This window comes from Eucalyptus grandis, chromosome 9, assembly GCF_016545825.1.
Source record: "Eucalyptus grandis isolate ANBG69807.140 chromosome 9, ASM1654582v1, whole genome shotgun sequence".
In the NCBI taxonomy this organism is placed as follows: domain Eukaryota; kingdom Viridiplantae; phylum Streptophyta; class Magnoliopsida; order Myrtales; family Myrtaceae; genus Eucalyptus; species Eucalyptus grandis.
The window spans coordinates 41244163-41267651 of NC_052620.1; the positions used below are offsets into that span (position 1 = coordinate 41244163).

General features: G+C 39.8%; 2 protein-coding genes across 3 annotated transcripts; both read right to left on the minus strand.

The window, feature by feature from the left end:
• Window positions 1-5229: 5229 nt before the first annotated feature.
• On the minus strand, window positions 5230-8823 carry LOC104419837 (protein trichome birefringence-like 12). Of its 2 annotated transcripts, none has more exons than XM_010031628.3 (4): window positions 8176-8823; window positions 7348-7485; window positions 6274-6523; window positions 5230-6019 (listed from the first exon to the last, which is right to left on the minus strand). In XM_010031628.3, the coding sequence occupies exons 1-4, from the start codon at window positions 8739-8741 to the stop codon at window positions 5738-5740; spliced, it is 1236 nt and encodes a 411-aa protein (XP_010029930.2). In that variant the 5' UTR covers window positions 8742-8823; the 3' UTR covers window positions 5230-5737. The 2 variants fall into 2 exon arrangements, with proteins under 2 accessions (XP_010029930.2, XP_039157423.1); XM_039301489.1 differs by having other exon boundaries at window positions 5905-5996.
• Window positions 8824-14858: 6035 nt separating this feature from the next.
• LOC104419842 (fatty acid amide hydrolase) lies at window positions 14859-22426 on the minus strand. The gene is made up of 21 exons (XM_039302090.1): window positions 21960-22426; window positions 21518-21608; window positions 21258-21367; window positions 21098-21156; window positions 20384-20573; window positions 20165-20294; window positions 19942-20019; window positions 19707-19854; window positions 18774-18886; window positions 18620-18695; window positions 18432-18503; window positions 17674-17725; window positions 17396-17476; window positions 17220-17303; window positions 16880-16983; window positions 16653-16745; window positions 16277-16345; window positions 15918-15982; window positions 15677-15738; window positions 15318-15413; window positions 14859-15228 (listed from the first exon to the last, which is right to left on the minus strand). The coding sequence occupies exons 2-21, from the start codon at window positions 21594-21596 to the stop codon at window positions 15169-15171; spliced, it is 1821 nt and encodes a 606-aa protein (XP_039158024.1). The 5' UTR covers window positions 21597-21608; window positions 21960-22426; the 3' UTR covers window positions 14859-15168.
• Window positions 22427-23489: the final 1063 nt, after the last annotated feature.

The window sequence follows — 23489 nt, forward strand, 5'->3', positions numbered from 1 at the left end:
ACCAACGGAACGGACCATTGGCATGTGAATGATGGGATTGATCAATGGATTGGACCATTGATATTTGTTACAAAATTATTGATTTAACAAGTGTTTTATGATATGTATATGGTTATGTAAAAGCTATATAACCTATTTTTATCTACTATGTGTATTATATTCTGGATTTGAATTAACTAAGCTGTGATTTGGTTTCGAACGTGCATAATGGATACTCAATCTGTTTAGAAGAGATACACACTACTTACTGAACTTGTGGTTGTTCACCTTCTATTTTCCGATTCTTTTCAAGTTCTTTAGTTAGCAACTAGTAGAGCAAGAGTTCTATCGATGGGGACATTATGGAAGTGGACTTTAGATATGATTTGAGGTTGCATCCATTTGGTGAAAGGATGGTCATGTCACCTCCGTCTCCACAGGATTTAGGGAGTGACAAAGTGAATCAACCCATAGTTTAGACCTCTTATGAAAACCGATCTTTTTACCAATTGATGGAAAAGAAATGTACTTCCCTCCCTTCCCGGCATTGCCAATGCCTTGTGTGCCATCGCTACCCGCCACCAACCACCACCGTAACTGAGCCACTGTATAGGGTAGTATGACAGCTATTTGCTAATTCAACATGCAGGGAAATATGAGGGTGTTACCTTTATGTTTTTGGATGTTGGGAAAGAAATTCATCAGGATTAAGCAATTTTCCAATGATTATGCGGACAGGAACATGAAATTGAATTAAATACCTGTTGGAAGTTGCGCGGAATGGCTGTCGCATCAAACTTCTTGCGAAAGGTGTTTTGTAACATTCGGCAGATTAAATAACCTCCATCTTTACTAAATAACTGCATCTAATGCTTAGTTGTAACATTCGGCAGATCAGGTGCATTTCTGAGCACAGTACAAGTGTGCATCCTATAATGTTCAACGATACAGAGACTGAAATCCCTCGAGACCCTGAATCTCTCTTTTTTCACAATCTCGCAATTCTAGATATCGTAACCACTTTAAGTTTTGAAAGGTTTGGAAGCTTTTCAATGTCTTTGCACCAAGAAATATTCCGCAACTCCAACGATTCCATCTCTTCAAACCCTTCAATCTCACGTAGACTCGTGCAACTTTCAAGATACCTTCACTTTTTCATAACAAAGAATGAGAAATTTATCATTCTCCAATATCTGCTCAAGCTCTTTGATCCCCACATCGATACTTGCAAATCAGAACGATCATCATTTAGGATGTTAGAGACCAGTGCACTCTGCAAATATTCTAAGACCCTGGTGTTGCAGGGACGGCTCTCAGATGTCTGACAAATATATGGCATGCAAATGGTTCAAGAAGTTGGTTGTAACACGACCTCAGCAACATTAGTCTTACCTGATTGGTGGTGGTTGTAGAGGCAATAGGAGTACAGCACGCTAGATTGGCTAGCTAGTGGTGGTGGTTAAAGCAGTGATAAACCACCGATAAACCACTGATGATGCGCTGTGTAAATGTCATACTTTATAGTAGCAACATGTCAAATGCAGATCAACGTTCCTGTATTGCTTAAGAGTTGAATGGGATGGGATTCTACACCATTTTACCTTATCACTAAGTTACAACGACAAGGATCTCTTCCCTAAACACATTCAAGCAAACCAAGTATGCATTCACATGGCCAGAAAATAGAAATCCACAACATCATAAGTCACGCAAATTCACGAGTCGACAAATTACCCATCGACCATGTTCTTTGGTTCCCACCTTGCAATGATCCAACCACATCAAGATCATTTCTCTATCCTTGGATGGTCTCACAGTTATAGTGCTTCTCGTGCTGTGAGAAGGCTTTTGCATAAGGTCCAGATTGGTGCCGAAGTGATGGAGCGTGATAGAAGATTGCAAAGATCATTTGTTTCCTTTCTTCTCTACATTCATCCGTACGTGCCACCTCCTTGAGGCACTTTCTACTAGAAACATATTCTCTACTCTTTAGAGAAAATGGGTAGGAAGATCCTTTCTTGATGGCTTCTAAAAGATCAGGGGCACTCTCTTCTCCCGCACGGAGGTCCCTCATTGTCTTTGAAGACCTTGACACCGGCATCTAAAAGGCTATTGTGAGTATCCGATCCCCTCAAGCTTGAGAAAACCTCATAATCATATCCTGGTATAGCAGAGACGTACAAATTGCTATTTACTTGGACAAGCATGAAGACAAGTCGCTATTGACTTGCGGTGCATCCAATTTGGCATTTTTACGAATGGATTGTGCCCTTCTTCTCTTGCAGAAGTCGATTCTCGAACGGAGAAGATTACTGAAATTACCGTCACAACACAGGAAATCCACGTTGACCAAGGAAAGCAAGACGTCACCACCAAAGTACATAGTTTTGAGGTCAATTCGCGATGAATGTAGACCAAGCAGCCCAAATGGCGAATCAGAGTGAAAGTACGACTAACGATGACACAGTCAAGGAGGTGGAAATCTTCTTTGCCTGGTTCCATTATCGCTTCAGTACGATGTTAGCTTTACTTCCACGACAGCCAAACCGGGGATTCCTCATCTGAGCACCTTTCCGGTCGTTCCCACAAGTCTTCTTCAAGTTGATTGAGTTGTCGGGTCGATAATCCAAGACATGACAGGAAGCAGAGGTCAAATGCTGCACTTATCAGCCGCTCAATCAAACCTCCCAGGGGCCAGGGGGATCGTTAAACATTTGAACCGTTTCCAGTTGATTCATTCTGCGTCGTATTCAATACCCATCAAACGCTATTGGCATAGAACCCGATCAAAAAATAAAATTTATTGCCGAATCTAATTATGGTTCGTTTTACCGATGACCATTGCCAATCAACAGAATTCAACGAACAAAACTCCATTTTTTTAAGAGGGTGGGTCAGAGAAAAAAAAAAGGGAAAGCGTGAGCAATGCAGAGAAAACACAAATCAACCGAACTCGGGTTGCCATGATAATTCCTGCATAAACATGTACAATCAATTGATCAAACGGACGTCGTGCACTCCAGTAACCACTCACTACTCTGCTCTTCCCATCCGAGAAAAGAAGGAAGAAATTGCAAAGCGAATAGGCACTTACCACCAACAAAACTATAACCCCAAGACACATTCACTTGTTCTCACCCAAGCCCATCAACCTCTTCAAACTAGGAAAAAACGCCGAATCGTCCGAGAAAGACGGCTTCTTTTCTCGCCGCAGGTGCTCCTCGACCATCTCCACGACGGACCTCGCGGACAGGGGATGGAAATCGGCGCTCAATTCGACACGAACTCCGCCGCCATATCCCTCCGCTCGCCGTCCTCCATCCTCTCCCACCTCCTCCTCAGCTCGTCCTCCCCCAGGGAGAAGTAGCCGCAGAGCTCGGCGAACAGGAGGGCCCGGCCCTTCCCCAGGGCCTCGTCCTTCTGCTTCTTCTGGGCGTGCACCCTCGCGACCTCCTCCGCCAAGGCGGACGCGATCTCGGCGTCGCCGGTGGGCCCCTTGGCCCTGCACGACACGGAGGCGGGGAGCGACTTGCGGGGGTCGAAACGAAGGGGGCGGAGGCGGGATTTCGGGGGGCGGGGCAGGGCATGCAGGGAAGGGCGTGGATTCTCAGCGCCATTGGAGGGTCGGACTGCTTCGGAGACGACGAGGACTCGAATGGAGGACGACGGTCGGGAAGGAGGATTTGGGGAGGGAAAATCGACTGAGTGCGGCTCCAAGGGGTTCTTAGAAAATAAATTGTAGATTTCTAAAGAAATTAACTTCTCATTCGCGTATAATTTTCATATTCCGACCAGAAAATATATATATATATATATGGCTTTCGTATGATATGCAAGATTGTTTCTGTGTTGTATGAAAGTCTATTACTGATCATCATGTGAATGAATTCTGATCATATTAAAAATCTTAATTTTTCTTCATTGAGAAATGAGAATGTTTAGGCTATGAAATTACTACTTATAAACATTTGGTAACTTTTAGAGAGTGTACAAACACTTGTTGCTGTTAATTATTTAGACATGTTTAGTGAATTTTGATGAAAGGAATAACGTTTCATCATTAATATTTGTAATGATATATACAATAATTGATGTTCCAACAAAAAAAATTAAGAGTATTTCCATCGTTGCTAATATCATGAGGCATGAAAATAAGTATAGACTTATATTTGTCTACTTTTTTCAAAATAGAAAGTAACTTTTAATAATTTAGTCACGCCTGACTTATTAGCTAGTTTTGACTCTTCACAACTTATATAAAACAAAGTATTGGTTAAATTTCCAAAAATTGAAATAATTTTGAGGGGCAGTGTATTAATTTGGGAAACATTTCAAAATGTTCTGATTTAAATACCAGCTAAAATGTTGATCGCATAAAATATTGGAAAAGTCAAAAATTAAAGTAGAAAACCCCTAATCATTATATGCACTCTCACGGAGAGTGTTTAAGTATTGTTTTACATCGCTTAATGATTCATTCTAAATGCTCTACATATTTATATGGTCTTCCTCTACTTATTAATTTAAGTTTTTGGGTTAAACTTTTAATATGATATCAAAGTCAGTGTTATTCCTTTCACAAATATGCATAGTCAAAATTCTATCATCGAGGCGTGCACGTGATCAGGGTTGTTGAAGTATTGTCTTATCACATACTACTGCCTCACATTGCCACGAGCATGCATGTGAGTGGTGTTGTTAGAAATATTATCTCACATCACTTGACAACAGTAAATACAATTGAGTTATTGAAGTATTGTCTCACATCGTTTACAATGAGAAATATTCTCTCACATTGTTAAGAGCGTGCACATCAATGGGATTGTTAAAGAATTGTCTCACGTCACTTGACAATGAATTGTAAATGCTCTATTGTTAAAGTATTGGCATGCACAAGAGTTGGATCGTCAAAGTATTATCCCACATCACTTAACAACCGATCCTAGTAGCTCTATTTATTCATGCAATCTCCCTCCACTTGTTAACTTACCATTTTAGATTAGACTTTCTAACAAATAAAAATTCAAATAGATCAAGGGGACCAGAACCATTGACAATATATATAACACACGAATCTAATTGCTACAATCGCATAGGGCCACCAACCGGGGTTCAAAATTCCAAATAGATCCCATCCCTGTGATGGATGTGTACTAACATACAAGACAGTATCATATTGTATGACAGTATCATATCAATCTACCAAAGAACCTTTCACATCGCACCAAATCATCTCACCGTGCATGAACATTGAACGAAAGAATAAACTATGCTCATCTATTTCTTAATTCAAATGTCGTCTTTACACAATGGTCGTGTCAGAGAGACCAACCTGGATATGTCCCCTTTTCTTCACCCACCTCCCCACTAAAACAAGAAAGAGAATAGCTCATCTACAAGGAAGAACAAACTTGAGATCTATGAGCCATAAGCTTTAAAAAATGACCGCCATGGTTAAGGCAAGCACACCGGCGACAATGGAGACCCTTGGATTCGGGTTCCTAACATGTTGTGATTGAAGTGTCTCGATGGTTGACTGGTAAAGCTTGTTGCTAGCCATGAAGCAGACGCTTCACTTTAAAATCGTCAGTTCCGAGTTCGTCACAAGTCATGGAGCAGCTGCAAGTCTACCAGCAAATAATTTAAGAATTTCAAAGATAGTTTCACATGATTAGGTGTGAAACGCCTTCTCAAAATTCAACCAGCTAGCTTCATCGCCATCTTCAACAGTCACCATTGCATGATGCTTCCTAGTTCGTCACTGTCTCTCCAAGCCATGACGGATTAGTTGGGACAAAATATCGGCCCATGTATCGGGCACACCTGGTAAGCACCAGTGCATGCAATCTTGGCCCCAAACAGCTACTGCGTCCTTCTTTCCCAACCAAATTGCTGGATGGGCATCAGCTCTGTATTCACTCAAATGTGTCAAATCCAGCAACTGAATATCCGATCCTTGCAGTATGCCTTTGATCAGATCATTCAGCAGTCTTGCTTCTTTATTCACCCCATTGTTGCTGGGATCAAACCACATATCAAGCTGTCTAGTTGTTAGTTCCCGATCCCAAGTAAGAACTGATCTTATTATTGTGATATATAGAGAAGTCTCAAAGTAGCTCAATAAAGAGAAACATCCAGAGGCAGAGCAAGCACAAATTTATGGAAAGTATTTACTTAAATGTGTTATTTGACGTGCAAGATATCTTTAAGTAGGGAACTTGATCAGCTAACATGCTGGAACAGAAGCATGAGAGAGCAGTGTGGCGCAAATAGGGCAAAATTCTATTTTCGTACCTGAGAATCCAGGAGTGGCTCATTGAACAGACAACTGCCATTCTGATTCCAGTCTCCACCGTGAAAATGCCTCGGCGACTGTAACCGCCAGAACTTGAGGGTCTTATTGGGGATTTTCCTTTGTATATGCAAAACCATATTCTCAAGAACAACTCTGAGTCCATCCAACATCTTGAGTGGTGGGAAGATGGGGCGTCCAGCCTGATAAAAGACTAGAGGTGTCTCTTCCGGGAACTTATCAGAACCCCACCTATCAAAGGAAAAAGGGTTCCATATAAGAGCTTATACAGGCCAGAACAAGTGACTAATATTAACAGTTCTTAAACAGGCTATTAGCGAAATGGCGGCAATTCAGATTCATGAGAACCACAGTGTAAAGATTAGTGGACACTTTTGACTATTTTCCAACCTATATTATCTCAGTTTGCTTCTTCAAAAAACCACCAATGTGAAATATAATGCTGAGTTTAACTTTTCTCCTAAGACTTCTCTTATTTCTTTCCTTTACTCTTGTCTTCTTCACATACCATACTCACTAATCTCAGCACTGATCCAACCTGACAATAAGGCTCCTTAAACCACCCATTTAAGTACTCACAGAGTTCAATTTAGTTCATAAAACCAAAAATAAATATGGCATAACTGGAATACACCAGTTGATCCAACCTGACAATAAGGCTCCTTAAACCACCCATTTAAGTACTCACAGAGTTCAATTTAGTTCATAAAACCAAAAATAAATATGGCATAACTGGAATACACCAGTTGATCCAACCTGACAAAGTTAAAGATAGCATAAACAGTTACCCTACACATCAGGACACACAAGAAATGACATGAACTAGCTTAGAAATGAGGAGATGAAGGTTTTCACGGCAGACAAAATCCTAAAACTAAGCAGAGTAATCATGTATCACCTGCACAGCCTAAATGTTTTAGATATTTAAAGGGCAAAGCCCACACATTTCATTAGAGAATGCAGGGAAAGAAATGAAAGCATTAAGACACCGAGAATGCAAAAGCATCAAAGAGATTGATCTTAGTGAACCAAACTAAGCAACGCAGGGAAATTACCAGTGACCAGTATTGAAAACAAGGACATCATAGAAGTCATTGATGTGGGCCCAATCATCAGCAGGTATGTCCACATCTACTCGATAAAAACCTTTTGATCCTTGTCCTTCAGCCAGAGTGGGCTCTTTCGGCTGCCACCTTCAATTAATCAGTTATAAGCACGTGAGGTTGCAAGTACAATGCAGACTGATTTAAAAGAAAATAAGAAACATTGATATTTTATACACTAGGTGATCAATTAAAATTAACACTTCCAGTTCCAGCTATCAAAAAGCAAGAGATCTTTATAGCTTAATTGCAGATACTTGAGTTAGACTCAGCATCAATCAGCAACTCTTCCAGATTACGGCATTGCAATCTGCTGGTTATGCTAGTCCATCGATCGCATACCCCTCGGGCTTTTCTAGCACATTCTCACAACAATGTTGACAACTACCTCTAAGAAAAAGTCAAAAGCTCTCTCTAGAAATCTTTACACTTGTTAAACAGCAGTTTCTACAAACAAAGTCTGTACATAGGAATAAGGTGCAGAGGCACCACGTGGTAACCAAATTCCATTCCAGAAAATTGATAGAAGTTCTGATGGAGAAGAAGCTTGTCTGATGAAAACAAAAGCCACTGGGGATGAGTATACTTGGGAGCTTTGTTAATTAATTAAATATGCAACAGACATGAACATTCATCAATAACGGTCTATTACTTGAAAACATTCATCCCATAGAATATCAAAACAATGGCCACATCAATCACTCAAGATCATCTCTTCAACAATGCAACGAGATGAACAGAAAAAAAAAAAAAAAACCACTGATCAATAAATGGTCTTACTCGTATTTAGCCAATAGCACCGCTCTGTGGTAAGCAACCGTGACATTAAACTTGGGAAAATGAGCCCCTCTCCACGCCCCTTTCCTCTTCCACTTCTTGGCACCCGCATCGGCCGCCCTCAGTATACAAAGGAACGAAACCAAGAAGTTCTCGTTCAAAGAGTCCCCCACGAACCCAATGTTCTTGTTCCTCATCAGACCCAGGAACCGAACCGGGTCGATCCGGTCCAAGCTGCAACCTTTGGGGACCCATCTCCAAGAATTGATCGTGACCATGTGCTCTCGCTGGTTTCTCAAGCAGTTCCAGGCGTTCCGGTGGAACGGGCACGTCTCGTCGTACATGGGTTTCCGGGTTTCCGGGTCGCGGACCCATCGGCCGTCGAAGAGGTTGCAGGATCGGGAGACCTTCTCTTTGGGAGGGGGAGGAGGAGGGGAGGCAGGGGAAGTGAGGAAAGTGGAGGAGAGGAAGATGATGATTAGGGTTAGGAAGACGGCGTACGGGAAGAGCGAGGAAGGCGACTTGAGAGAGGGCGCTTCCCTTTTCTTGGCAGCATCGGGCGAAGGCATGTCAGATCTCTCCCTGAATTCCCCTCAGATCACTCAGAGAGAGGGAGAGAGAGATATGGAACAGCAAGTAGGAGAAGATCCAATTACTAGGACTTTCGTATAACAGTCATGTGACAGTTATATCATATGGTTTGATTTTGAAAAATGTCATCCTTTTGATCAAATTTTTTTTTTTACCTGAAATTTAAATCCATTCTTTTACCACTTTTCTTTTCCAAAAATCCCTTAATATATTTGCGAAAAGTCACCATATTTGTCCTCTTACGAATCTCTTAATTTTTCTTATTGACTTACTCTTGATGACATAGATTAATGAAAAGAAGAATCGGTGACATGAAGGCTCATATAAGTTTAATAAGTTGAAAAGAGATTTGAAATGGATCCACACAAATCAAAAGATTTGATAAAAATGACTAGCAAAATGGAAAAATTAAGAACAAATAAAGTCCTAAAATTGCTAACACAAATGACATTGCTCATTGCCTCGAGCTTGAGCATCCATGGGCATAATAATGTCGAAGCTCAAGCAAGCAGCTGTGCTACCTACCTTAAGTTTCAAGCTTGAGCTAAGCATCCAAGGTTGTTGCAAGATTCCGAATCGAATAGTCATGGCTGTGAGACTGGTCCTAAAAGCCACTTGATCATCCTCCCCATTAGGACATTGCAATCATATTGTCATTATCATATTTATCGGGCGATAGTGGCATGAAATGCTTGCCTTTTTTTGCCCTTACACGCTTTACCTCTTAATATTTCCGTATATGTTAGTTTGTCCCCGAAAGGTAGGTAGATATCAACATGGTAAGTATAATTGTTCATGTGCGAATGGATTCTATCATCTATTGGACCATAGACATTATAAGAGGTCAAGTTAGCCACTGCGCCACAGAGCATCACAAGCCAAAACAACAACAATAATCACTCAAAGCATCACCACCATCATTGCGACAGTCTACCAGTCTACCACCAGCCGACGTTGGCTACTAGACATCGTCACAAGTCGACACCCCTGCCAACATCTTCGGTTAGCCGTCAGCACTGATGCCCCTGCTCCTTTCATCACCGCCTACTGTTGCCGCTGAAAAATAGCTGTGTTTTCGCTTTACATATCAAATATCTCATAATTTGAACTGGGAAACGAGAATTATATGACCACCTTAGCAGTAACCATGCAAATAAACAACAGTGAAAATGTGGATTAATTGAAGAATTGACATCTTTGGGGGAAAGTCATTGTCTATAAACGATTTATCTGATTAAAAGCGAATCTTCGTATCATAATCAAGCTTTAGGAAAGCCAAAATCTAACCACAAAAGTATACAAATAACTAAGTCCTTTCCGAATCGACATTAAAATAGAGAGGTCTCTGCTAAATCAGGAGCAATTAAATCACCGCAAAGATCTCCCCACGTGCCTCAGAACCCATACAATCAGCAGGAGAGAAGAATCAGCAATAGGAGCTAAGCCGGATTCAGCTTGTCTTCAGAACATCATAGAATGATAGAGGCCTCTTCTTAGATCCACAGAGTTCGTGAAAGCAAGAGAAAACTAGGCAAGTGATAACATTTGTCTCTCAAATTGCTTGAAGAATTGGCGCGTGAAATGAAAAAAGATACACCACAACTACAGAGCTAGGCGCAAAATTGAAGCTTCACCCCATGGACGGCCCATTTGTTGCAAACCAATTGGAAGGCCTTGCCTATCATACCCGATCTGTAATGTTCACAACAAAAGTGATGGGATGAGCTATATATAACTGTACTAAAGTTGATGGATAGAATGGGCTTAATGCAGTAACAAAGGGTACCGAGGCTAGTGCAATTTGTTCTTCAGCTGGCTCAATGAGTTATAGCTCAATTTCTTGGCATGATGTTAGCTGTCAGCAGCCTAAAGTGAATTTTTGTGCAAATGAAAAATGGAATTCTGGGCACTAAATCACAGAAATGGTAGGAAGACCTAGAAGATTTGCAGCAATGACGAATCACATGAGATAACCTGAAATAAAGAGAGTGTGCATAAACTACTCAAGAATTTTCCCTTGTGAAGAGTGTCACATTGAGTATCTGAAAACTTGTTATTGCTACTAAAGCAAGCATGTGCACGAAACTTACTGTTTCGATGCAATTTGTGTGAAAAGATGGTTACTATCAAACTGGAGGTTAATAATGCAACTGACAAACCTGTAACCTGCAAATCCATTTCCCTATATTTAAGGGCACTAGGAGGTATTTTAGGTACTGTCATTCTGTAATAAACAATTTTTGTGTCAGTTGAAAATCTACAAGAAGAATTAAGCTAACATTGAAGGACAGAAAACCCAAAAATTAAGTAGTGTGATTCTGATTCAGTCTGCCAGGCCATTGAAGCAGAGATCACAAATTTAAATCCAATTATGCATACTACCAGCTTGCTCCTCATCATACTTGGATGATTGAAAGGACAAAAACTATGCTTATATCAGGCTTGCCAAGTCCAATTACACATCATCAAGCATTGAAACTGTATCCTCGAAGGGAAACACCAAGTTGAGCTAGTCGCACTATGACATACCCAGTAGTTGGCGTCACTATGACATCATCTTTCTTGAAGATCTCCATATGATGGCACATGATTCTTCTCCTGAAATCAGATATCGGCATTACCACCATGTCTAAGAATAATTTAAGAAAGAACTGAATGAGATAGCGAATGCATTTTCAAATGACCACATGGAAGGCGTATACCTACACAGAATAAACTAGGTTCAACGGTTGTAGCAGCTTCAGCTATTATATAGCTAATCTAAAAACTAGACATGAATAAGTACAGGTTTCAGACTTCTGCCTAGTTAAAGACAGCAGGAGGACATGAAATAGTTACATGATGGGTGTAAATATCTCATGTCGAGAATTACATGCGATTTCTCTTTTATTTTCCTTTTTTGACCCCTAAGACACTGGGCAGCAACATAATCTGATGCAGTGAATAACCGGAACAGTGCCACACTAGTCCGCAAATCATAAGACAGCGGGAGGACATGAAATAGTTACACGATGAGTTTGTGTATTTTTTAAGTTCATGTATCTCTTGAGTTCATGTAACTCTTGAGTTCATTCATCACTTTAGTTCATATATCTTTTATACATGACTTTTCAAAACTGTATAAATTTGTTTGAACTATCTTTCATTCAAAGAAGAAGATAAACCTCGCATCTCTTCACTTCAATTTTATCTAAGTGTGCCAGTTTTGAGAAGTGTTTGTCAGAGTTCTATCTGCATAGTGCTAATTCAAATAGATTTGAGGTGTCGTATCTTGGGAAACATAATTCATCAAGTTACTTAGCACCATTGGCAAGAAGTAATCACCTTAAAGAGATTTATTTAGCCATAGTTGACCTTCTATTTAATTTTGTTATATTTTTATAACAATATTGCTACTCTATATTTGGTTTACATTGGTGTACTCTTCACTTGTTGAGAAGATTTGTTCAATTTATTTGCTTATTGACATGGTCATTATCAGAGTTATTATTTTTCTTATTACAACAAGTAGTGTCATGTATTTTCCTCTAATATGTTATATTTCCAATAGCTGAAGCTTCAGCATGTGCGCATTGGATAAAGGAAGAAGATTCTTCAAATTAGTTGACGCTTCTCGACGTAACGTGATATTCATGGCCACGTCTGATTTTGCAAAAGTTTATAAAATATCCGAAAAAAGACCACCACAAGTGCCATAATTTCACGGTGCTCATTTAAGTATCATAATTTTTTTGTTATCATTTGAGTGTCCTTACTTCTAGAAAGTGTTCATTTAAGTGTCATAATTTCTAATTTATCACATGAGTATCATAACTTTTTAATAACATTCACCCAAGTACCAAAAATTCCATATGCATAGCACTTGTAAGGAAATATTACAAAAAAATTGTAAAAATATTATACTTTTACCTATTCAATCATAAATATTTTAATTGTACCAATTAAAACCTAAATGTTGTCACGTTTTTTGTTAATTAAGATCATTTGACCAATTTTTGATAGGAAATTACTGACGTACGTCAATTGTCCCATGCGGCACTACCAATGTTGATATGGATTTTTTTTTTTTTTTTTTTTAAGGAAAAATTGTTATTTTTGCTTTTCTTTCCTTTTTCTAATCTTAGCCAGCAACCCTACTCATCGAGCGATACTAGGTTATGTATAGATTCCATTTGAAACCTAGAATCTATCCATTCGAATAGATTCATCATCTTACAAAACCTGAAACTTACCCTGCATACTTTAGAACTTAGAACCTATTCTATTATAGGTTCCAAAATCTACTCAAGTTCCACCTATAATTAAATGAATGATTGTAGTGAATTAAAACATTTAATGATCATCACTTACTGCTATAATTAAACTTACCATAACATATATTTAAATACACAAAAATATTAATATTAATAAAGTAAAAGTTTCAATCATAAAATGAAAGCCTAAACTAGTACTTTCAAATTATACATTCATCATCAGACGGCAAGGAATATCACAAGATCATGCGAAAACATGAATTAAAAAAAAAATATTAAAACTTATTTCAAATTCTAGTTTATAGGTTACAAGTTCCAAGTTCCTCAAACTAAAAATTTGGAACCTATCCATCGAAAGAAGTATCTCATTTTTTTAAACCCGAAATCTATTCTGCATACTTTAAAACCTGAAACTTATAGGTTCCCATAGGTCTGATTTTTAGGTTTCAGGTTCTATCTTAGAACCATACTCAGTTCAAGTGGCCAAGGTTAAAGATTCGAAAAGGCAAAATATATATAGAAAAATTTTGAAAAAAAAATTATAAAATTTTCAACGTGAGCGAAGAAGGGTTAGGAAGAAGGCATATGGGAAGAGCGAAGGATGTGACTTGAGAGAAGGCGCTTCCTTTTTCTTGGCGGCATCGGGAGAAGGCATATCAAATCTCTCCTTCAATTCCCGTCTGATCACTCAGAGAAAGAGAGAGAGAGAGGGAGGGAGAGCTGTAGAATAGCAAGGAGTGGATCCAATTGCCAGGACTTTCATGAACAGTTATATGGCAGTCATATCATACAGTTAGGTTTTGGAAAATGTCATCCTTCTGATCATTTTATTTTTGACCTGAAATTTAAATCCATTCCTTTATCCCTTTTCTTTTGCAAAAAACCCTCCAATAAATTTTTGAAAAGTCCTACTATTCGTACTCCTATTAATCTCTTAATCTTTTTTGGACCTACTATTGCTAACGTGAATTACTAAAAGAATAATTGGTGATAGAAAAATTAAAATTGAAATAAATCAATTAGATTACAAAATTTCATGAAAGCAATATGTAGAATGGAAAAGTTAAGAATAAATGAAGTCCTCAACCTACCGACGCCAATGACATTGCTTGCTACCTCAAGCTCAAGCATCCATGGCCATAAAAATCACAAAGTGTAAGCGACCATGACTACCTACCTCGAGCTTCGAGCACAAGCTAAGTATCTGAGGTGGCGGCAAGACTCTGGATCGAGTTCATGGCCGCAAGACTCTGGTCCTGGGAACCACTCGATCAACCTCCCCATTTGTACACATGAATATTGTAATCAGATCGTCATTACCTCATTAATTGTGCGATAGTGGCACGAAATGCTTGCCTTTTTTCCCCTTGCTCCCTTTACCTCTTATACTTTCCACACATGTAATTTGTCCCCGGAAGGTAGGTAGACATCAACATTTGTGAAGTTGAGCTGTCCTTTAAACGTGTGCGAATGGATGCTATCAATCATTGGAGCATAGACATTATTTGAGGTCAAGTTAGTCGCTAGAAGTTCATTTCATTTGGCAGTGGGAAGTCACTAAACTTCTGCTAATCCTCGCCAGCGCCACAGAACATCACAAGCCAAAATAACGATAACCACTCAAAACATCGCCACCATCATTGCCACAGGCTACCAGTCTACCACCAACCGACATTGGCCACTAGACTTCGTCACATGCCGATGCCCCTGCCAACATCTTTGGTTACCTGTGAGCGCTAATGCCCTTGCTCCTATCACCACCGCCAACTATTGCCGCCTGGAAATAGATTTGTTTTCGGGTTACAGATCAAATATCTCACAATTAAAACCAGGTAACGATAATTATCTAACAACCTTAGCAGTAACCTTGTAAATAAACGACAGTGAAACGGTGGATTCATTGAATAATCAACATCTTTGTGGGGAAAGTCACTGTCTATAAATGACTTATCTGATAAAAAAACATATCTTTAGAAAAGCAAAGGTCTAGCCACAAAAGTAGACAGATAACTGTCCTTTCCTGATTGACATTAAAACAGAGAGGTCCCTGCTAAACCAGGAGCAACAAAGTCACTGCAAAGATCTCCCCGCATGCTAGAAAACCCATACAAGCAGCAGCAGAGAAACATCAGCAACAGGAGATAAGCTGCATTCAGCTTGTCTTCAGAACATCGTAGAATGATACAGGCCTCTTCTTAGATCCACAGAGTTCCTGAAAGCAAGAGACAGATAGGCAAGCTTTAGCATTCGTCTCTCGCATTACTCAAAAGAATTAGCGATTGAAATGAAAAAAAGATATACCTCAACTACAGAAGCAAGGCGTAAAATTGAAGCTTCACCCCACGGACGACCCATCAGTTGCAAACCAATTGGAAGGCCTTGCTTATCATACCCAATCTGTAAAATTCACAACAAAAGTAAACAGGTGAGCTAGAGATAACTTTACTAGAGCTGACGAATACATTGACTTAATGCAGTTGCAAAAGGTGCAGACGGAAGGCTAATGCAACTTGTTCCTTCAGCTGGCTCGATGAGCTATGACTCAATTTCTTGGCATGAGGTTAGCTGACAGCAGTCTAAATTGACAATTTTTGTGCAAATGAAAGAAAGAATTCCCGACACAAAAATGAAATTGCATAAGTAAACCCAGTGTCACTCACAGGGACAGAAATTGCAGGGAGACCAAGAAGGTTTGCTGCAATGACAAATCGCATTAGGTAACCTGAAACAAAGAGAGTGCGCATAAACTACACAAGAATTGTCCCTTGCGAAGAATGTCACATAGAGTATCTGAAAACTTGTTATTGCAATTAAAACTATGCACGAAACTTATGGTTACAATGCAATTTGTGTAAAAGATGGTTACTATCAAACCGGAGATTAATAATGCAACTCACAAACCTGTAACCTGTATATCTGTTTCGCCATATTTAAGGGCACTAGGAGGTATTTTAGGTGCTGTCATTCTGTAATAAACAATTTTTGTGTCAGTTGAAAATCTATAAGAAGAATTAAGTTAACATTAAAGCACTGCAAACCCAAAATTTGAATAGAGTGTGACCCTGATTAGGTCTGCCAGGCCATTGAAGCAGAGATCACAAATTTAAATCCAATTATGCATACAACCGGCTTGCTGAGTGATTGAAAGGACAAAAACTATGCTTAGATTTTGCTTGCCAAGTCCAATTACACATCATCAAGCATTGAAAATGTATCCTCCAAGGGAAAGACCAAGTTGAGCTAGTCACACTATGACCTACCCAGTAGTCGGCGTCACTATGACATCAACTTTCTTGAAGATCTCCATATGATGGTACATTAATCTTCTCCTGGAATCAGATATCAGCATCACCACGAGGTCTAAGAATATTATATAAAAGAACTGAATGAGATTGCGAATGCATGTTCAAATGACCACATGGAAGACATATACCTAAACTGAATAAACTAGGTCCAAAGGTTGCGGTAGCTTCAGCTATGATGCACTTAATCTAAAAACTAGACATGAATAAATACAGATATTCAGACTTCTGCCTAGTTGACGACGGGGAGGACATGATATATTTGATGGATACAAGTATCTCATGTCGAGAATAACATGAAATTTCTTTTCTTCTTCTTCTTCTTTTGGCTCACCTAAGACACTGGGCAGCAACATAATCTGATGCAGTGAATGACCGGAAAATTGCCATGCTAGTCCGCGAATCATAATTCAACTCTGTACCTTTCCTGAGAAAAGTGAGAACAGGATATTCAGTCCCAAAATGAAATATCAATTACAGAGAATGAACATAACCTTCGTGTCCATTTCTAGGCAGACAGATGATGATGCTATTTCAGGTAGATTATAGCGGCAGACTTACCCATCCTCACAGTCAGGATTCAGTCCATTTAACATAGCAGATCCAATTGAAACCAGATGAGCAGTGCGCATCTCATGCAGCTCAGGTATAACAATCTCTACCACCTTGTACACATATAAGTCAAATTAGGAACTCAGCAATCCATATGAACAAAAAGACAGAATTTTCCTTGTGCAGTGAAGTCAACAAGAGAACAAACTCATTATAAGGAAAAAGAGAGTGGGAGAGAAACACGAGACAAATATGGAGAGACAAGAGTTACTTTAAGCTTTAGAGACATGCAACTCTATGGAATAATCATGTCACTTTGGAAGGGCTATTCAATTGAAGCAGAACTTACTTCACAACCATGGGTCTTGGATAGCTGATTCAGAATATCCTCACATTTGTCAGAGATGTCAGTTGAATGAACATCGTTGAACCACTGCAAATATCAATTTGTTCATGTCATTGGAAAGGGGGAAAAGGAAAAAAAAAGAAAAAGAAACCTTCTAACATATAGGAATCTGCTATTACTGGAGTATATTTTCCGAGACGCAATGACCCCACGGCATTCAAACTTTCAATAGATGGAAAATTTGGCAAGCAAGGTGGTGACTGCAAGAGCTGGCATAGGTTAGTAGTATTATGACAATTATCATACAAAAGAGGTTTAGTCTGCTCACAACCTACATAAAAGAAGACTTGACAGTAATAGATCAATCGAGTTAGTAGCATTAACATGTACTTCTTCAAAGTGCATGTCATAAATCAGGCATAGCTGCATTTTTTGCTAATGAAGATATTACACTTACAGGTTTCAAAATATTTCTGTCCATAGGATTGGATCCCAGGATTGCAGCATACCTGATGTAGCATTGCCAAGATGAGAATTATATGATAAATAAGAGAAATTAAAGAAGTAATTGAAGTTACACAGTAAGAACATCAAGAAAACAGCCGAAAACTCAAGCCACAAACATGATGTTGTTAGAGAGATCTCTGTGTGATTGTTGCTTCTACTAAGGTAGATGAGCCCCACTGTTATGCCTAAGGACTACGTCATATGGTCCTTTTGGCGGTTGAGATTGCGGGAGAGCTATAAATAATGGCAAGTGTGACCTGCTAGAGGTCGCTGGATGAAATCTCATAAAGAAGCAAAAGTAACTGTGAAGAAATTCAGATCTTGAATTGTAAGGACTTTATACGATTACATGGAACAGAAGTCACTTTAGCTTTTTAAATTCCAAAGAATCCAAATTAATCCTTTACCGCTCCTTTCTTTTACAGTTTGAACTGTTACTACAAAGTCAGAGAAATCACATGTTTCCCAAGTCAAATAATGCTCCCCATTGTCGGGATTCAAACTCAAAGGTTTCCCTGAACAAGCTCATCCCCTAATAAGTCAAGACAAGCAGTAAAGAAAAAGTGCCCACACCAATAAATAGATGATCATTTCAATGCCTACAACCACAAAAATTGTTGATTTCTACATTGAGATTATAAACATTAAAACTCTGTTGAGCTGAGTGAGTAGCGCCTAACATCCAGCTAACAAGTACAGAATACTTACACTAGCGTGACATCTTCCACTGATGATGCAAGTGGTCCAATAATTTCCACAGTCCCGGACTCACAGAGCGAACTGCAAAGAATGGCAGAACTCTTCTAATGAACACAATATCACCATGATTCACACTTTTGCGTACTGAACCCTATACTAGGTCCCTAACATATAAAAGGAAAAAGTTAAAATCTAACCCTCTAAGATCTGTTCGCCCATATGTTGTTTTCAGTCCAACTACTCCGCAAAGGGAAGAAGGTATTCGAACTGAACCTGTCTTGTTATGTGAAGTCAGTGTCAGCAAATAAAAAAATGGTAAGCACAAGCTAAACAGTAGGACCCTAGTACAACCTCCACCATCTGTCCCGAGTGCAGCAGAACAAATTCCAGAAGCAACAATTGCTGCTGGTCCAGAGGAAGATCCACCAGTGTACCTTTCTGGATCATGAGGGTTCCTTGTGGTTCTGCAGATACATAACCAATGAATTTTACGTTAAAAGTTTGCAAATAAGAACCAAATAAGAACCATATAATGCAGTGTGTATGAATTGAGAAATAGACATGGGCCAATTCGTATATATGAAAGAGGGAGGGTAACCAAATGAGATAAATCAAATTGAGTGGTGGGTATATCATTTGTTTTGATGAATAAAAGATGAGAAGGATACGCCATTTCATGATCATTTTGCACCCAAAAAAAAAAAAAAAAAAGAGGAGAGGAGTGAGAAGGCAGACACGTTCTCATGAGAAGAAAATTATTATAGTCCCTAGGATGAGCAGTATTATCATTGACCAATCATGTGGAACGTGGAAATGAATTCTTTTTTATTCAAAAATCAGCGTATGTGACATATCCAAACAATGCAGGTATTAACTTGTAGTTACATAGACTGATAGGAGAAGTTAAAATGAAATGGCTTTAAGTATGACAAGGTCAACATAAGCAGTCTCGAAGCACTTCAGAATTCCTTCAGAAAAAGTCACCTGTAAAAGAAAGTTCCTCTGGAAGATTGACTCACATCAGACACATACATTGACAACACCTCTACATTCAATGTAGTGATCTATGTAATTAATTCTGATGAAAGATGAGGGACAATTTCTATGGAATGTCAATTTTGACAAGTTCATGATACGTCAGCAACAAGCCAGCACAGCAACTGGTGAAATGAATTGGCTGATTTATAGAACATCAACTGAATTTAAAAAATCTCTTAAGACTTTCTTGCCCCATGCCTCGTACTTAGCTTGTGAATTACAAAATTTCCACGTAATAAATCTCACCCATAATTAGGATTGTTTCCAGTTGTACCCATGCCCAACTCATGCATATTTGCTTTGCCCACAAAGATCACACCACAGCTACGTAATCGAGAAACGCAAACTGCATCTTCATTATTCGAATTAGTTTCATCCTTCCAAGTTGTTGCACCTGTCAATAGAAATTGTCATATATACACAGACTAAAGAGATGGTGAACATTTTTTGAGAAACGACAAAGACGTAAACCAATTTTTACCCTTCATTATATAGGGGTAGCAACCTATGTCATCCTTTATTGCCATGAAAATCCCATCCAAGATAGATAATGGCTTCCCTGCATCAGAAATGCCAATAATTTATCAAGCCTCCCCTCCACCAACTAATGTCAGTGCACTGCACACCAAGCAGGAACCATACTTTGAAGGTCCAAAAACAACCATTTCAATGTCTTAAGCTCATGTTCCAGTAGATCGACCTACCTTCCTCAAACCTCTTTGTGGAAGCAGCAGCTTGTTTCCTGACTTCCTCAGCGTCAAAAGAAACTAGTAAAGGAGCTGGAGGTTTGTTATGGCTAAACTCCTCGATGACAGTAATAATCCGCTCTGCCACCTAATAATTGACATTAAGACATTGTGTCTTGCTCTAGCTGATTATATAGTGCTATTATAGACTCCTCATAGGTATCAATAGGGACTTACCATGGATGGGGTTACAAGTTTAGAACGATAACCATACACATAATCCCGTATTTTCCAGTAGCGAAATTGACTGAGATCCCCATTCCAGGAGCTGGCAGGATCATAGTCCGGAAGACATTTCAATGCTAATTCCACTCGGTCTTCAGGATTTCCATCTTCATCCAATAAGATGGTACCAGGCTCCGGATCTAGACATTAATAGATTGATCATAACTCATATTTCTCATGGGAAGGATGCACTCTACTTGAATCAATTCTGAGTTGCATGTTATCTGCAAATGCCCAGTGGGCCCTCTTCTTACTCTCCCTATACATTGCATTTGCCCGCACTGAATGCACTGCAAAGCATGCATAGGCTGAAAATAATAGGGAAAGAAAAGCAGGGAGAGCAAAAAATTACTTCAGAAAATGCCTCTCTTTTAAACTTATAATGGCTTTCTGAAATAGTCAGAAAAGTGATGGGAAGAGAGGGAGGAATAGAGAGAGAGAGAGAGAGAGAGAGAAGAAGAATAGTAAAAGTAGAAAGCATGCCAAGAAGGAATTTCCTCTAGTTTCTCAGTTGGAAAAAAAAAGTTCAGCAAACTTATTGTTTGCTCAGCAGCGAGATACATTTCCCCTAAGCTATCCTGAGTTCAGTTAAATAGATTAGTTCCCACCTGTTTTATGTTAGTACACAAGAAAACCACTAAAGCTAACTAGTTAAGGGAAAACCTTGGGGGAGGAAATTCAGGTTTATACATTGGTGGCTCTGGTATCACAGTACTCCTAAGAAACTGCCAATCACAAGAAAAGCCCAGTCACATTCAATAATCCAGCATTAAAGAAAGAAATTTTGCTCGAAGAATGCATTGTGCAAGACGAAACAAAACCCCACCTCAATCATTCGGTTCTTTTTCTTCATGTAAGAGATAATAGCAGCGCCAATAAGTGGTGCCTCAAGTATCTTGACAAACAGTCGGAACGTCAGACCGGTCAGATGTGGAGCTGCAACTCAGCCAAAAGGACTCATCGAAGTTAGAATTTTGGCAAAACTCATTTTTCAGATGACCCAAAAACTCATAATTTTGGTTTGTAAAAATTGCGAGGATAAGCATCAACACTTGAAAGGAAAATGTGGTAGAATAAGGGACTGACCGTCAATAACTTCAGGCTCATACTTAACCGTAGACAAGTCGAGTTCCTCGGCTGGTAACATTACACGCTTCTTGCCCATGTCGAAGTAATTCTGCCAGAAGGAAAAAGGGAAAGACCCAACGAGTAAAACAATGTTAGTAACCAACGGATCTTGGGGTAGCCATAGGGAACATAGGATCAATCATAGCTTCACACTCCATTAATCTTTAATGAAAAAACAAACAAATTAAGACGTGAATTCTCGACCAGACAACCAACTTGCAAACCGGTAACCGCGGAGAAGGACAAAAAATGGGGCCGACAGGGGACACAAAGTGCTCGTCGGTCAAACGAGCAAATTATCAAACACCCATTACACACAAGTTCGCGATCAGTTCTCCAGCAAAACAGACATCCCTCGCGGGCCAAAACCACGCACGATCGCTCTACTCGCCTCACGTACCTCGAAAGAAGAAGCCACTCAACGGCGCAGAGAAATCCCGGGTTACTCTGTTTTCTCTCGCCAGATGTGGAAAGAGGTTGGGAAATTCCACGGGGAGCGAGGCTGGTGTAGAAATTGGACGAGGTCAGAGAGAAAGAACCAATGCCGAGTCTCGCGATGGCGATGGCGTCAGGCGCAGGCTTTCCATCGCCGTATTAAATTCTCGTTTTAGGTGGGCCTTCACGTCCGAACAAACCGAACAGGGAACCGCGACTGTGAAGTCTTCGTCCAATTCGAGCAGTCCCGTCCATCCACTGCGTCCCTTCGAATCGGATCGACCGTCATCGGTCGCCGCGCTCATTGCCGCGTGATTCGAGGAACGATTCACTGGGGGAGGTGTGGGTTGGCGTGTGGAACGACGCTGGATGACCGCCGGGCAGTAGTGATTCCGCGAGTTCAAGCGTTGACTCCGAGCGCTCCGGAAGGCAAACTGAGAAAAAGACGGGCTACGGCATCATCACCAACTTGATGATTTTTTACCAAAGCGTAATATCTAACGATAACAATCAATGCCCATGTGAAATGATACGGCATGCGCACATGTTTCTCGTCATGTAAACGGAAGGGATGACCACATGAACCATCACGCTTGTTTGTAAAGGAATTGTGTTAGTGTTGGGATGCATGTATGAGGTTGTGATTGAAAAATATCACGTCGCAGAATTAGTATAATTTAGAGCAATTACTATATACCCTGGTTGGCTAATTAGTTTTTAAGTGAATGTGAATTTACCTTTATATTTTAATGAGTTCAGACTTAAGCTCCTCAAGTGAAGGTAGGAGACTTCTGCAAAAACCTATACTCGACTTTATTGCTCCCATTATAGAGACCGACAGTTGGCTTTATTGTGAGTTACTCCAATTATGAAGACCTACACTTGGCTCGGCTTGATCGAGGGCCACTCCCATTATAGTGACTAACACTCGGCTTTATCAAGGCCTACTGATTTTTTCGGGTCGAAGGACCCCTCGGCCCCGCTTCTTTATTGTTACTTTTATTATCACATTAAGCAATGCTCAGCCTGTTCTTTGAGCATACGTCTAAATCAGGTGGTTGCCTCCGACGACCGGTTCGGGATGGTTGGCATGGTACCTGACGATGCCATTCTGCTCGTCAACCGCCTCCAACCTCAAGGAAAAAAGACTGCCCGGCAAGGATACTGAAATTGTTTTGTGAGCCGTACACTGCCATGCCATATTCTTAACTGATGGAATGCCACTCATTTTCGGTTTTAGCAAAACAGGAAGCTAGACGGAAAACAGAGAGAAGGGACAAGATTGTAGTGCCGGGTTAGGTGAGCAGAGGGCGGTGCTCATTAAGTCAAAGGGCGTTTCCTGCAAATTCATAGCTCATCTACCGACACTCAACGAGTGCCACCTAAAGTTAGGAATCGGATGAACCAAAGCAGGACATCTAAAAGATTCAATTTATTTTCCTGAGTACATTTCCTCTTTTTCTCTTTTCATTAAAGTTCGGAAAAATCTGTTGGT